The sequence below is a fragment of the Pteropus medius genome, unplaced genomic scaffold (assembly GCF_902729225.1).
Source record: "Pteropus medius unplaced genomic scaffold, Ma_sr-lr_union100, whole genome shotgun sequence".
Taxonomy (NCBI): Eukaryota; Metazoa; Chordata; class Mammalia; order Chiroptera; family Pteropodidae; genus Pteropus; species Pteropus medius.
In genome coordinates, this window is record NW_024354502.1 from 28,052,255 (window position 1) to 28,065,857 (window position 13,603).

Here is a 13,603-nt window from a genome sequence, read left to right on the forward strand (position 1 = left end):
TCCAAAGAAAACAAAAACACTAATTCAAAAAGATATATGCACCCCCCTATGTTCACTGTAGCATTACTATTAATAGCCAAGATATGTAAGCAACCTAAATGTAAGCAACCTCAATAGATGAATGGATAAAGATGTGTATTTATATATAATAAAATGTTATTCAGCAATAAAAAAGAATAAAATCTTGCCATTTGTGACAATATGGATGGACCTAGAGGATATTATGCTAAGTGAAATAAATTAGACAAAGACAAATACCATATGATCTCACTTATATGTGGAATCTGAAAACAAAAATGTATAAACAAAACAAAACTGAAACAGACCATAAATATAGAGAACAAGCTGATGATTGCCAAAGGGGAGGAGGTATGGGGATAGGAATAAAAAATAAACATATGAAAAAAAAATCATGCCTGCAGGTGCCCAAGCCACATGGAGGATCGTAAGATTAGGTATTACCTTGGTTCCTTCCACTGGCGTGTAACACTGATTACTAAAACAAAGAGTGTGAATAAATATGAACTGAAAATTTAGACCCGAGCAAGTCTCTAGACCTAACTACTAGTTTACACGAAACATAGGGGACAGAAGAACATGTTCAGTGATGTCACAGGGATGCGATCAACAAAATTCAGAATATGGGACTCTCTGAAGGACAAACCCAGTTTCTCTAATACACACACTGGAAGAAGAAAAGAGGTGAGGGAAACATGTAGATTTAAGGAGTCCTAAGAAACATGTCTACCAGATGCAATGTATGGTCTTCGTCTGGATTCTGGTTTAAACCAATCTATTGATTGGTTTAAAATTTAAAAAAAAATTTTTTTCAGGAGCATGCATCTTAAATTACCTATGAAGGAGGACTTTTATAAAAACTCTACCTGAAATTTTAGTCAATATATATATATATATATATATATATATATATATATGAATACTAACTCTTAGTTTAATAAAAAGAGTTCCTCTATTACTTCAGGTTATTCTGTAGCAAACACACTAGTAGTGTTACATCTAAGCTCTACTGGCAAAAGTTGGTCTAAAATACTAATAAAAAAGATATAATTATATTCTTTGTCCATCTTTAGAGACAAGTTTATTAATAGCAAGTAAAGTGAAGATATTATTCAAAGAAACATAGGAAGCAAGATTCTTAGTGCCATGTTTTAAAAATATTGCTTCATTCTAATGATATCCATTCATTTATTCAACAAATATTTATTCAGCACCTATTATTATATCCAAAGCTCCTTGCTAGGGATTAGAAGAAGTTACCAGAAATATTTATATTTCAAGAGATAAAAAACTGAATAATCTCTAAGACTTCCAGTAAATGTGAAATATTACAGAATTTTTCAAAAAGATGTTTCAACTTACACTTTGTTCCTCTGGTTCTAATTTGGGGATTTTGTGTGACTTGCGCTCTTCAGATCTAGATGAGTCATGCTTGCTACTTTTTTTCCTTTTTTCTTTTCTGCTTTCATGCTTTGACTTGGTGTGCTCACTTGCCTGTACTTCATTTAAAAGGTCTCCACAAAGGGAAGACTCAAACAATTCCCTGCCATTCTGGATAGTTTTGGTTATTTTTAGTTTAATTTCAGGTGAGCCAGTCTTCTTTGGAATCACAGTTTGTGGTACCGAAGGAGGTGGTGGTAGCTGTGGAGGAGAAGGTTTTTCCAGAATTTCATGTGGTCTTGTGTTTGGAATTTCTGAATGGTAATAGTCAGTGGGGCTAAAGTTTCTAACTGCACCAAAGCCATTGGCTGACCCATTGGGATACTGGTTATATGACTGGTATTTGGTTTGAGTTTCATACATGCTGATTGAAGGTGGATAGCCATTTGTGAGTGGAGGAAGATCTTCTGTTGTAGGTGGGTACTGAAAGCCTTGTTGCAAGGTAGCTTCGTATGGTGTATGGCCACCATCTTCAACAATGTCACTGTTGTTATCAAAGGCATCCTCCTGACGAATGTTGGCGGAGTCAATGAGTTGAGGTGGTTGCTGAATTGTGTTTCCCATGATCCCTTGCATGAAAGAGAAAGAGAAATCCATTGTTCTGCTCCAGCATCCTTAACTTTCCCTTTCTTTCATCGGGCCTAAAGTTTTAAAAGAGGAAATTAAAAGGTGTTAATATCCTCACAGGCTAGAAGCTAATCACAGGGACGTAATCAACAAAATCCAGAATATGAGACTTTCTGAAAAAGGATTAAACTAAAATATTCTGAAGTCAATTTTCATATACATATATGCACAGACACTAAATATTTTTAAAACATGTACCTAATATAATTCTGACACAAGGCAAATACTTTTTATCTTAAATGCTTATGTTTGAAACTCTTAATTACTTTTACAATAACTTTAGTAACAAATTTTATCCTCTTTGTAAACACACAAAGTAGTCTTGACATTCCTTTCTGTTTACCAAGTTGAGATTTTAATTCTAAGGTTAAATCTAAATATTTGCAATATAAGCAGTGTCCTAATAACATATAAATTAAGTTCCATAAAGCTTCCTTTAAATCATCCATATTCTGTCCAGTGGTTCTTTTTATTATCACAAAAATAATAAAATCTTATTGCAAGTATTTTAAATACAAAAGTAAAAATGCCTATTGCTCTCCCCCTCCATCATTCCCATTCTTCTCTGTCATGAATAACGACTATAAACTCTTCATTGGATATTCTCCTAAATCTTTCTCTATATATTTACATGTAAAACTTTAAAAATAAGGTTTTTATTATAAGTGGTGACTCGCTTATTCAACTTAATATATCCTAGATATCTTTCTACATCAACATGTATAGATCATTTTCATATACACTTCATTCTTTAAATGGTTGCACAGTAAACAACTGTGGTATCTACCATAATGTATTTAACCATTTGTGTACTGACAGTCATTTAGTTGTTCACAACTGTTTGATATTATAAACAGCTCTACAGAAAACCTTCTTGAAACTATATATTTGTGCATATATGTACTCCTAGGCAACAGATTGAAAATCTGATAGCTACTACAAAACTGTTCTATTGGCTGTACTACAGCACTTTACATTCGTACCAATAGCATGTGAAGATATCTGCTTCTTTATACTCTTGCCAGTATCTAGTAGTTTTTAACCAGTGATATAACTAGTAGAATCATTTGGGGGAACTTTAAGAAATGCGTATGTTAAGGTTTATGATTCAATAAATATGGGTGAGGTCTAGAGCACGAGTATTTTTAAGACCACGTTCCAGCTGATTCTGATGCATACTCTTGTTTGAGTCATTGAATAGTAATCTTTGCATTATAGTCATGCATTATACTCTTACAATTATTGCACCTCCTCCAGAAGGTGTCTAAAGATGCCCACGTTATGTAAGAATGTTATAATATAGATAAGCATCTGTTAGAAAATGGTCTAAGACCACTCTGCTTTGTCGTAAGGTTTGATGAGCACACATCTCAAGACAGTATTAATGGGCAGTCCACTTACTATTTTGATTACCCTGTAAACATTTCTTCTAGAAAGCTCTAAGGCAGAGAGGATTTCACTACTGTATGAAGTCTGATGAACTGATTGTAGCTGCATGGAATACTGTGAAAAAGGATTCTGAGGCTACAGCTCAGTTCAATTCTATGACCTATTAACAGTGATTACCATCTTGGTTCTAGTAATAAGGGAAGTAACCCAAAAGAGCAAACGGAAGAGGGGGGAAAAGCTGACAACACACTTTTCAAGGTGTATCCAATTAAACAGCTGCTGTTTATTCTGCTGTTAGCAAATGGAAAGAATTTTAGAAGTTCTGTAACTGCAAACAAATGCATACAAGAGCATACAGGAAATCAACTGCCCAAAAGTGGAATGGAGGGTGGGAAGTGTCAGAGGGCACTCTCATTTCTTAGCATCTACTCTGGGCCACGCATTTTATACATTATCTCATTTAATCCTCATAACAACTCTGTAAAATATTGTGACTCCTGGTTCATAGGTAAAAGAAACTGAATTTCAGAGGGATTATGTGGCTTGTTTAAACCACAAGCAAAGGGGGCAGAATTAGGATATGAATCTAAGCATGTCTAAATCTAAAGCCCATGATTTTTACCACTATACTACTTCCACTTCCCTCAGCTATAAGTTTCCAGAGAATTCATTTCTTTTGTGCATGTACTTTGTTCCTCTGTCATTGCCAAAATAACAACTATTCTGTGATAACCACCACTAACACTGAAAACATGCCTATTATATGCCAGGAACCATTCTAAATGCTTTACATACAATAGTACATTTAATCCTCCCAACAACCTTCAGGTAGATATTAATATTAGTTCCCATTATGATAGGGAAATAGAGGCACAGAGAGGTTAAATAACTTGCTCAAATGGCACAAAGCTAGTCCTTAATTGACAGAGCTGAGATTCTATCAAGGTAGTCTAGTTTCAGAGTCTGTGATCCTAACCAGCATACTGTGTTGATGTTAGAAATCATTTCTTTATAAACAGTTTAAGAATTGAAACATTATCCTAACTTGACCCTTTGCAAAAATGTATAGGTCACAGACACAAGAAGGGTGGGTATGCTTTAAAATTCGGTAAATACACATGATGCAACTATACAGGTGGAATTCAAAAGTTCTTCAAACTTTCAACTTGAAGTTAAATACTGACATTTGACAAGATGCTATCTGTGGTTTTGGTTTGCATACCTGTCATATACAAGATCAGCTTCCAGATTAGTATCCCAAGTTATAGTCTGCAGAGGTAAACTGAATTTCAAAATGAGGAAAGAGACAAATCCAAAATGTGAAAGATTCTCTCAGACAATTGGCCCGAGTTCTTCAAAAAACTTAATGTTATAAATCAAAGGTAGAAAGACTATCCTAGATTTTAAAAGATAGATTTAGACAACCTAATTCAATGCATGAACTTGGATTAAATTCTGGATTTAAACACACACCCATATGTTAAAAATTTATTTTGGAGAAAATGGAATTTTAAATATGGACTGGTATTAAACAACGGAGCTATTAATTTCCAAGGGTATTATAATAGTGTTCTGTTTACGTAAGAGAATGTCCTTATTCTTAGAAGAGCTATGCTGAAATATTAAAGTATCACAGGATCCACAACTTTCAAATGGTTTAGGATTTTAAAAGTACATACACTTGGTAGTAAAACAAAGGAGGCAAAGTGTTAACAACTGGCTAATCCAGGTGTAATATTCTTTTAATTTTCCTAAAGGATTGAAAATTTCAAAAGTAAAAAGTTGGAAAAATAAATAATTTGGCTAGGATTTAGAATAAGCCTTGAAAAGAAAAAGCTACAGCTTCTTAAAGTGGTAACACTTGTATTAAATCTTGACACCATATTCTGACCAAATAAGCAAAATGGTCCACATGGTCATATTTTCTAGAAAGTCTAAGCATGAATAGAGTGATATTTTTTCATATTATCCCTCCAAATAATAATGTAGTCAAGAAAGCAGTTTTGATCATTTAAAAAAAAAAGGATATTTTAAGACCATAACTAAATCCCTACATAGTGATTTTTATAAATATTGGAGTATGGCAGCCAGCCTCCAAACAGCAGACATAATGGTTAAGACCTTATTAACTACCAAGTACCCAGATCCAAGGCTTAGCTATGTGACTTTAGGCAACTTAATCTCCCTAAATTTCAGTTTCCTTATCAAGTAACTAAGTGAATACTTACAATTGCCTGTCTACCTCATGTTGTTGTGAGAGTTAAAGAGTTAAGCCATGAGCAGTACTTCAGACAGTGCCTGGAATATGGAGCTCAATATCTGTTAGCTATTATTATCATTCGATGCAATGTTGGGCACCAGGACTTGTGAAAAACTTGATCTCTGACTTAAAGGCATTTAGAGTGTATACTAGACTAGATAAGCTTTTATGGACAAGACTCATAAAGTAATAGTGAACACTGTGAAACAGAAGGTAGACTAAGAATTAAACTGTTACCATTATAACAAACTTTTGAGAAGTACAATTCACTAACGAGGCAAGGAAGCATTTGGACCATGAAAGACAGGCAGGATATAGAAGTTAGGTGTTATTGAACCTCATATTTTATAACCACCCAGTGCAGGCCACCAAAAATTCTCACACCTTTGTACTTAAAAAATCCCTGATAAAGATGGTATGTTTTAATTTTTTTGTATTACTAAATAGTAATAATAATGACTAACATTTGAAGACTTACTATATAGGATAGTCAATACTATCCTAAATGCTTCACATGTGTTATATTATTTTACTCCTCATAACACATCTTTGAGGAAATACTATCACTACCACAATTTTACAAATGGAAAATGAAGTCCAGCATGATTAAGTAACTTGCCCTTAGTCAGACATCTTGTAAATGGAGGATTCAAACATAGCCACTCTGTTCCACAGCACTGGCTCTATATTCACACTCTATACTTCACACTTCTCCAGTACCCCTCCTCAGAGTTAACAATTTGGTGAGACACTAAATAATGACATTAGTCTTCCACCCATTCTAATATGTAATTCCAAGTAAATGAAACCACCACAGGCAAACGATTTATGATAAATTCTACCTCTGACCAATGTTTCTAGGCTTTAAGATAAAAATAATCAATAAATACCTTTTCTCTTAATTTTGAAGCTGTCTACAGTTTTAAAGGAAAAAAGGTGAAAATTATTAACTAAAGCTTTAAGGCTCTTATTTATCAACTTATTCATGAGGGGAGCGATAACAGAAGTTTATAAAAACCTTAAGTCAAATCTTAGACATGGAATTAAGAAAAAAAAGAAAGCAGGTCACATGATTCAGATGAACAGCGTGAAATTATAAATATCAATTAAGTATTCATGATGTGTTTAATGTATAGTTTAAGTCACTTTAACAAATTCTTAAAATGAACAATTCTCTTTGGTACATCATACATATTTCTGGATTCTATTTTATAGAATTACATCTATGCTGTACACACTTATTTTTCTAACTTTAACATCAGTCTCTTCTCAAGAGAAAACTATATCTTATTATATATCAAAATTCCTTATTGATATCATTATTCAGGCTTTTTGGGATCGGATATGGTTCTAATATATCATATAAATTGCCTATTTGTTTTGAGACCCATCCTCCCCTTAAATAATTCCTAGGTTACTTAATTTGTAAATCTAATCACAAAACTTTCCTTATTAAAATCTTTCAATGATTCGTAGAGAAAGTCAAAGCAACTTGGCCCACAGAGCACATAAGGCCCTCTAGACAAGGTCTCTACGTACGTCTCAAGTCACTTCTGTACACCAGTAACATTAAATTACTGGGAATTACTATACACACTACGATTTCACACCACTGTCTTTACTAATGTTATCTCCTATGTCTAATATGCCCTTTTACATTTTCTTTTTCACTTGACTTTTAACCACCTTTTGAGCTGAAAAAGTCGTCTCCAAGTAGTCATTTAAGTTCTAGGCTAGTCCCAGTTACTTTCCTCTGTGTTCCAAAGATATAATATGCATTCTGCTTAGAATTAATCAATCATGAAACAATGTTTATGTGATTTTCTTAAGAGCAGGAAGTAATTTTTTTCATCTATGTGCTCCAAGAACCCAAAGCGAAGGCTCAGAGAAGGGACTTAATGAATCTTTTAAACCGAACTATGTAAATTTAATAAAGTTATTACCTATAAATGTAATGCTTTAAAAAGCTGTTGAGAATCCTTCCATGGAGAGAGAATATAAACACAGTTATAGTCTCTTCTGGTAATGTTCTTGGAAATATTTGACTGACGACTGCTTACCTAGCCACTACTGAAATTCTCCTTAGCTAACCTTCCCTGCAAGGCTTACAGCACCAAGAGACTGGCATGAAATCAAATAAATTTCCAGGGTGAGTCTATTAACCCAACAGAAAACCAAAAAATATTTTTAAAACTCCAATATAAGCATATCTATTTACAATCCTAGTGTTACTAATACCGTAAATCTGAAATTCAGAATGTGAAAGCTCTCAAAATATAATGTTCATAGTCACAGTTAATTGAATTGGAATGAACATCAATCTTTATTTTCCAAACCTACTCTAGTAATTATAATCAATCACACTAAAATGCCAAGCATACTTGGTATATCAATATTAGAATTCCTACAGCTAAAGAAAAATAGAATATGTCATCTCCACAACACAGAGGAAGAGGGTGGTCTTCCTTTCCCACAGGATAAACAAGAAATCCAGATGTTTCTTTATGTGAATTGTTGCAAGGAACATTTCTCAAGGTTTATGATAAATCCACAGTCTGTATGTGTTTCTATAGTAACAGGAATAGAGTGCATGCAGACAGTCTGCAGTAATGAACCAGCTATGCTAGTTCTTGAAAACCTGGCGTTTTTACTGTTTGGAGATTTCTGTGGCGAAATATTATTTAAAAAAATTTTTGAAACATAATGTTGAAAAATTAGAGGTTCATTTTGTTTTAAAGCAAAAAAAATCTAAATTCAGTATATAAAGGCAAGATTAAGTATATACTCTGAGGTGTAACAAGATAAAACTATCGAATATATTAATATGCTGATTTCTAACTGATCACTTAATGTTTGAAAATCAGATCCTATATTAAAACAAGTTTAATACATACACACATACACTCCCCCCCCAAAATTTTTCAACTATGACTCATATTTAATGATGGAATATGAAGATGTCTCGATGACAGCATCAAGGGAGATTTTCATTTTTTCTCCCAAATCTACACAAAGAAAAAAAATAGAAGTTAATTTTTAAAAAATAAGGTCTATTATTTTTAGTATATAGGTTTGCAAGAATGAAACCAGAGACTTTATAAAGTAAAAACTTGAAAAAGCATGCTTAATCTATAGGAAGACCACTTAAGTCTCCTAATGCCAGGGCTTTAAAAGATTCCATTCTTTTTGGTTCTGTGTTGTGTTCACATTTAAACCTAATTATATGATCAGAGTGGTCTGTATTGCCCACTTTGGCTTTCATAATTTAAAAATTATTTAATTGTTAGTAATGTACTAATAACAGTATACTGTTAAAAAAAGAACATAAGTATGTTGTTCTATTTTATTATACCTATTTTAAAACTAAGCCTTTCATCTTTTATGGGAGTAAGTAGCCAAGAAATCAAGAAAAGGCTGAGACTTGGAAGGGCAGCAATGGAAGAATTAGGAAAGATCACCAAGAGCAGTGATGCATCATCAGAGACCAAGGCTAAGATGATCCATACCTTTGTATTCCCAATCACTATGTATGAAAACAAAAGCTGGATAGTGAAGAAGGCTAATAGGAAAAAAATTGATTCATTTGAAATACGGTGTTGGAGGACAGCTCTACAGATAGCTGGGACCACCAGAAAGATGAATAAGTGGGTCCTAGAGCAAATTAAGCCTGAAAGATCCCTCGAGGCAAAAATGACAAAACTGAAGCTGTCCTACTTCAGGCACATCATTAGAAGGCAGGGTTCTTTGGAAAATACAATAGTGCTGGGAAAAATAGAAGGCAGCAGGAAAAAAGGAAGACAAATTTGAGGTGGATTGACTCGATAAAAGAAGCCACAGATATGCGTCTACAGGAGCTGAGCAAGGCTGTTCAGGACAGGACACTGTGAGCATCACTCATTCACTGGGTCACCAGGAGTTGGAGCTCATTCAATGGAGTGGAGATGAGTATCTTTAAGGAGCCCAAACACGCACCTTTAAAAACTAGCAAATACAAACTGCTATTAAGTATGAACAGGATGCAAATTACACTAAAAACCAATATTCTGTCATTGCAAGCCTTTCTACATTTTAACGTCACACTCAAAATATTCAGAGGTGAAGGTGGGGGTTATGGAAAAAAAAAAATCAATCACTTCATTCTAAGAACTTGATCACACCTCTACAGAACCAAAAAGGAAATGAACAACAGTGTTTACCTTTTATTCACTAAAAGCAGCTAGAATTGATAGCATCTAATCTAGCTCTGTTACAGACAAAAAGCAATAACTAAATTTAATACAGTGACTACACAACCTCAGCCAATCTTTCAAACAAAATGGATCCTGCTTGGAAATTTTTGTCAAGGAAATACAAACAAAATTACAAATGGAGGCGGTTGTTTCATTTGTCTTTAGATGATCTTATACTTTGAGTGAACAAAAACCATATCAGATTATAAGAGTTTCTATTTTATCCACAAACAAAAGAAAGTACTTTAATGGCATCCAAGTGTTATGCCATTAAGAAGCTAATTATTTCTGACTAAAATTTGTGCATTTTCTCCCAATTTGTTAAATTCCCATAGTAATGCAAATGATTGGACTTTTGAGACTTTGAGGTCGTTATATAATGATATTAACTCTAGAGGTACTTAACAAATTTTTAGTTTCCTTATAATTTTAATGAAAACTTGAGGTTGTCAAAATTATGAGGTTTGAAAAGACTGCTGGTCAAACTTCTGAATCATTTTTAAGGAAGTTTATGACATTTTGGTTGAGGCTAACTCTTTGAAAGGTTAGTGCTCTGATTTAGGGGAAAACATTTTGTTTTTTCTAAACTATTTTTCAGCAGTTATACTAATAAGATATCAATTCTCCAAATGACACAAAGGACTTACAGTATTTTAGTATGTTAAATAAATGTTCTATATTAGTAAACCTTATCTGGATATCTTGTTAAAGGTACTTTCCGAGATAGCCTTTTATAAAGAACTCTAAGCTGCTGACTAATTTCTGGGTTAAAATGGAAAATCTGCTTGTTTTAAATAATAATTCAGGAGAGAATATATTCCCTTTATACTTTCACATGATTTTACTCACTTATCCACCAAAACATAAAGCAAATATAATTTTTATACAATTACTGACAATGTGCATCTAAATCAATGTTCTCTCTTTGTCTATATATAATAAACTCTAGATGTATGAACAGAAGATACCCTTCTAGAACAGCATTTGCTATATGACATTTGCTCATTAAGCAACTAAGCAAAAGCATAAGATTAACCACTCTCCAATTAATGGAGAAATAAAATGTGAATTTGATGCTTAAATAATAAAAACAAAGCAGAAAAAATATTGGTGATATCTGTTCTTCTTTCTCCCCACTAAGGCACAGTATTTTTGTCATACTTTCTTAAAGACACACTAATATTCCTACCGAAAGCTAATCTATCAATTTTACTCAGTTCAATCTATTTCCCACTTGCTCCAAGAACACTTGCCGGCAGCACTTGTGGCTGCAGTGTTTACCCAGAGATAACTCACAGATTACAGTCCCAACCTTACCCCCAAAGTTTGCCATAAAATATCTTGCTTTTACTATTACTTTTACATCACTCTAGTATATTGATAGTCTTTGGATACAAATGACATCATTCTATTTATAGCATTCTGTTTTTAGCAGTGGTATTTCTATTTACAAAATATAGTAATTCTTGATGGTCAAAAATGTCAAATCCTAGAGAACATTACATTTTTATGCATGGTGTTAAATTAATGCTGGCAGTGAGTGGCACTTTTTTTTTCTAAATGTGAAAAGGGTTAAATAAGAACGTTCTCATAAAAGGCTACATATTGTATGATTCTGTTTATATGAAGTGTCCAGGATAGGAAAAGCTGTAAAGAAAATTACAGGTTGCCAGGGGCTGGGATGAAGGAGAAATGAAGGGTGACTGATAATAGGTATGGGATCTCTTTTGGGAGTGATGAAAATGTTCTGGAATTAGTGGTGACAACGCTCAACCTTGTGACTATACTAAAAACCACAGAACAGTACACATTAAAAGGGTGATTTGTATGGTATGTGAATTACATCTTTTAAAAAATGCTCCAAAAGAAATCAAGAAAACATTTACCTATGCTTCTTAACAATAAAGTCTAAAATATCCATTCAAAGAATTACTGGTTTCTACACACACATTAAATGTGCTCAAAATAAAATGCTTTACATTCATTAAGCTACGGTTAATTAAAATATGAAGTACTGGCAAAGGGACAATGGAATAGAATAAAATCTGTTTTCACAGACCCAAACCTATATGGGAATTTAGCATATAACAGGAGAAGCACTGCAGATTAGAGGAAAGGACAGAAAATTCAAAGAATGGTTATGGAAAAAATGGCTTATCTATATAGAAAAAAAAATTAGATCCTTACCATATAGTATACGACTCCAGGTGGATTAAAGACCAAATATAAAAAGTAAAACTTAAAAACTTTTAAGAAAAATCAAAAATATAAAACAGGAGTAGATCTTTATGAATTTAAGGTGGGGAAAGATTTCTTAAACAATACATAAAGAGTATAACACATAAAGGAAATGATTGATAAAATCATTAAAAACTATATGCCAAAAGACAACAGTGAAAAGACAAGTCCCCACACTGGGAAAAGATAAATGCAATGCATAAAACTAAGCTGGGTTCCACCCTCCAACTCTCTTCCAAATCTTCCCAGTTTTTGCTATGTTCATTGGCTCTGCCTTATTTCTCATCTGGATAAGAGCAATAGCTCTCAAACTGCTCTTCCTGCTTCCAAAGTTGCCCATCTCCAATTTCCTCTCTAGAGCACTGACAATACTTAAAAACAGAAACAAACAAACAAACAAAAAAACCCCTCAAATCTAATAACCCCCCATGGCTCTCCATGCTTTCGGATAAAAATCCAAAAAACAGAAGACCTTTCTTGATTTGGCCCCTGCCTACTTGTTCAGCCTCCTCTCCTGCTGCTTCAGCTTTCCCACCTTGCCCCGCACCAGTCTAGCATGTCCTCTCTTATCAACCACTCATCCTTATGATTCTATTCAGATGTGTTAACATATTCCAAGAAGCTTTTCCAAACCAACCCTTAAACATCACACACCCTCTGAAGCCAGGTCTAATACCCTCTTCTTCCGGCATAGTATCTACCTATACTCTACCATAGCACTTTACAGTAGTAGAGGACCATCCTGACCTAAAGTAAGGGGGTGTGTGTCTGTGTAAGTGTACATGATCTCAAAACATTTGTGTAAGAAATAATAGTAAAATACTTTATTACATCAATTCTGGATACCAGTTGCTGTCTGTTAATTGCCATCTCTAGGCTCAGACAACGTTGGGCCAAGGTCATGCCAGCTCCTGCTTCCTTCCCATTCTGCTGCTGCTACAATGGGAATGAGACCAAAAGTTACAGCCAGGTTTTACCACCCCAACCTGTACAAGCTTCTCTAATAAAATAAATACTTATTGAGCATTTACTATTTACCAGACACTAGGCTAAGCAGTTAAGTTACAGGGATGAAAATATAGACATGGTTCCTGCAATCACACAGTTATATTATTACTGGAAACAGAAAAGCAATAAGGGAAAAGTGCAGGAGGTGAGGTTCAGAAATTTTTCCTGGTAAGATTCATTTATCCATTTCATATCGAGTATCTATATTATGTTTAGTCCTGAGGACTAGAGATAAAAGATGAGCAAAAGAGAGTCCCTGCTGACACGGAGGGACAAGTAGCCTGGATGACAAAGAAAACATCCAGGTTGAAAAGCTAGTGGATGTGAGAACAGAGAGAGGATGCAGGGGAGTCAGACATTTCCAAGCTTAGGAAACAAAAAGTCCTAACCCGTG

General features: G+C 33.9%; 1 protein-coding gene across 13 annotated transcripts in view; it reads right to left on the bottom strand.

Moving 5' to 3' along the window:
* NSD3 (nuclear receptor binding SET domain protein 3) overlaps positions 1-13,603 on the bottom strand; it is a 93,696-nt gene that overhangs the window by 60,590 nt on the left and 19,503 nt on the right. For 9 of the 13 annotated variants that reach the window (XM_039853775.1, XM_039853778.1, XM_039853782.1 and 6 more), the window contains one exon: positions 1,381-2,099. In XM_039853775.1, the coding sequence (XP_039709709.1) occupies positions 1,381-2,055 (675 nt within the window). In that variant the 5' untranslated portion in view covers positions 2,056-2,099. Of the gene's footprint in view, positions 1-1,380; positions 2,133-13,603 lie in introns of those variants that run through there. The other 4 variants (XM_039853780.1, XM_039853777.1, XM_039853779.1 and 1 more) reach the window with 2 other exon arrangements.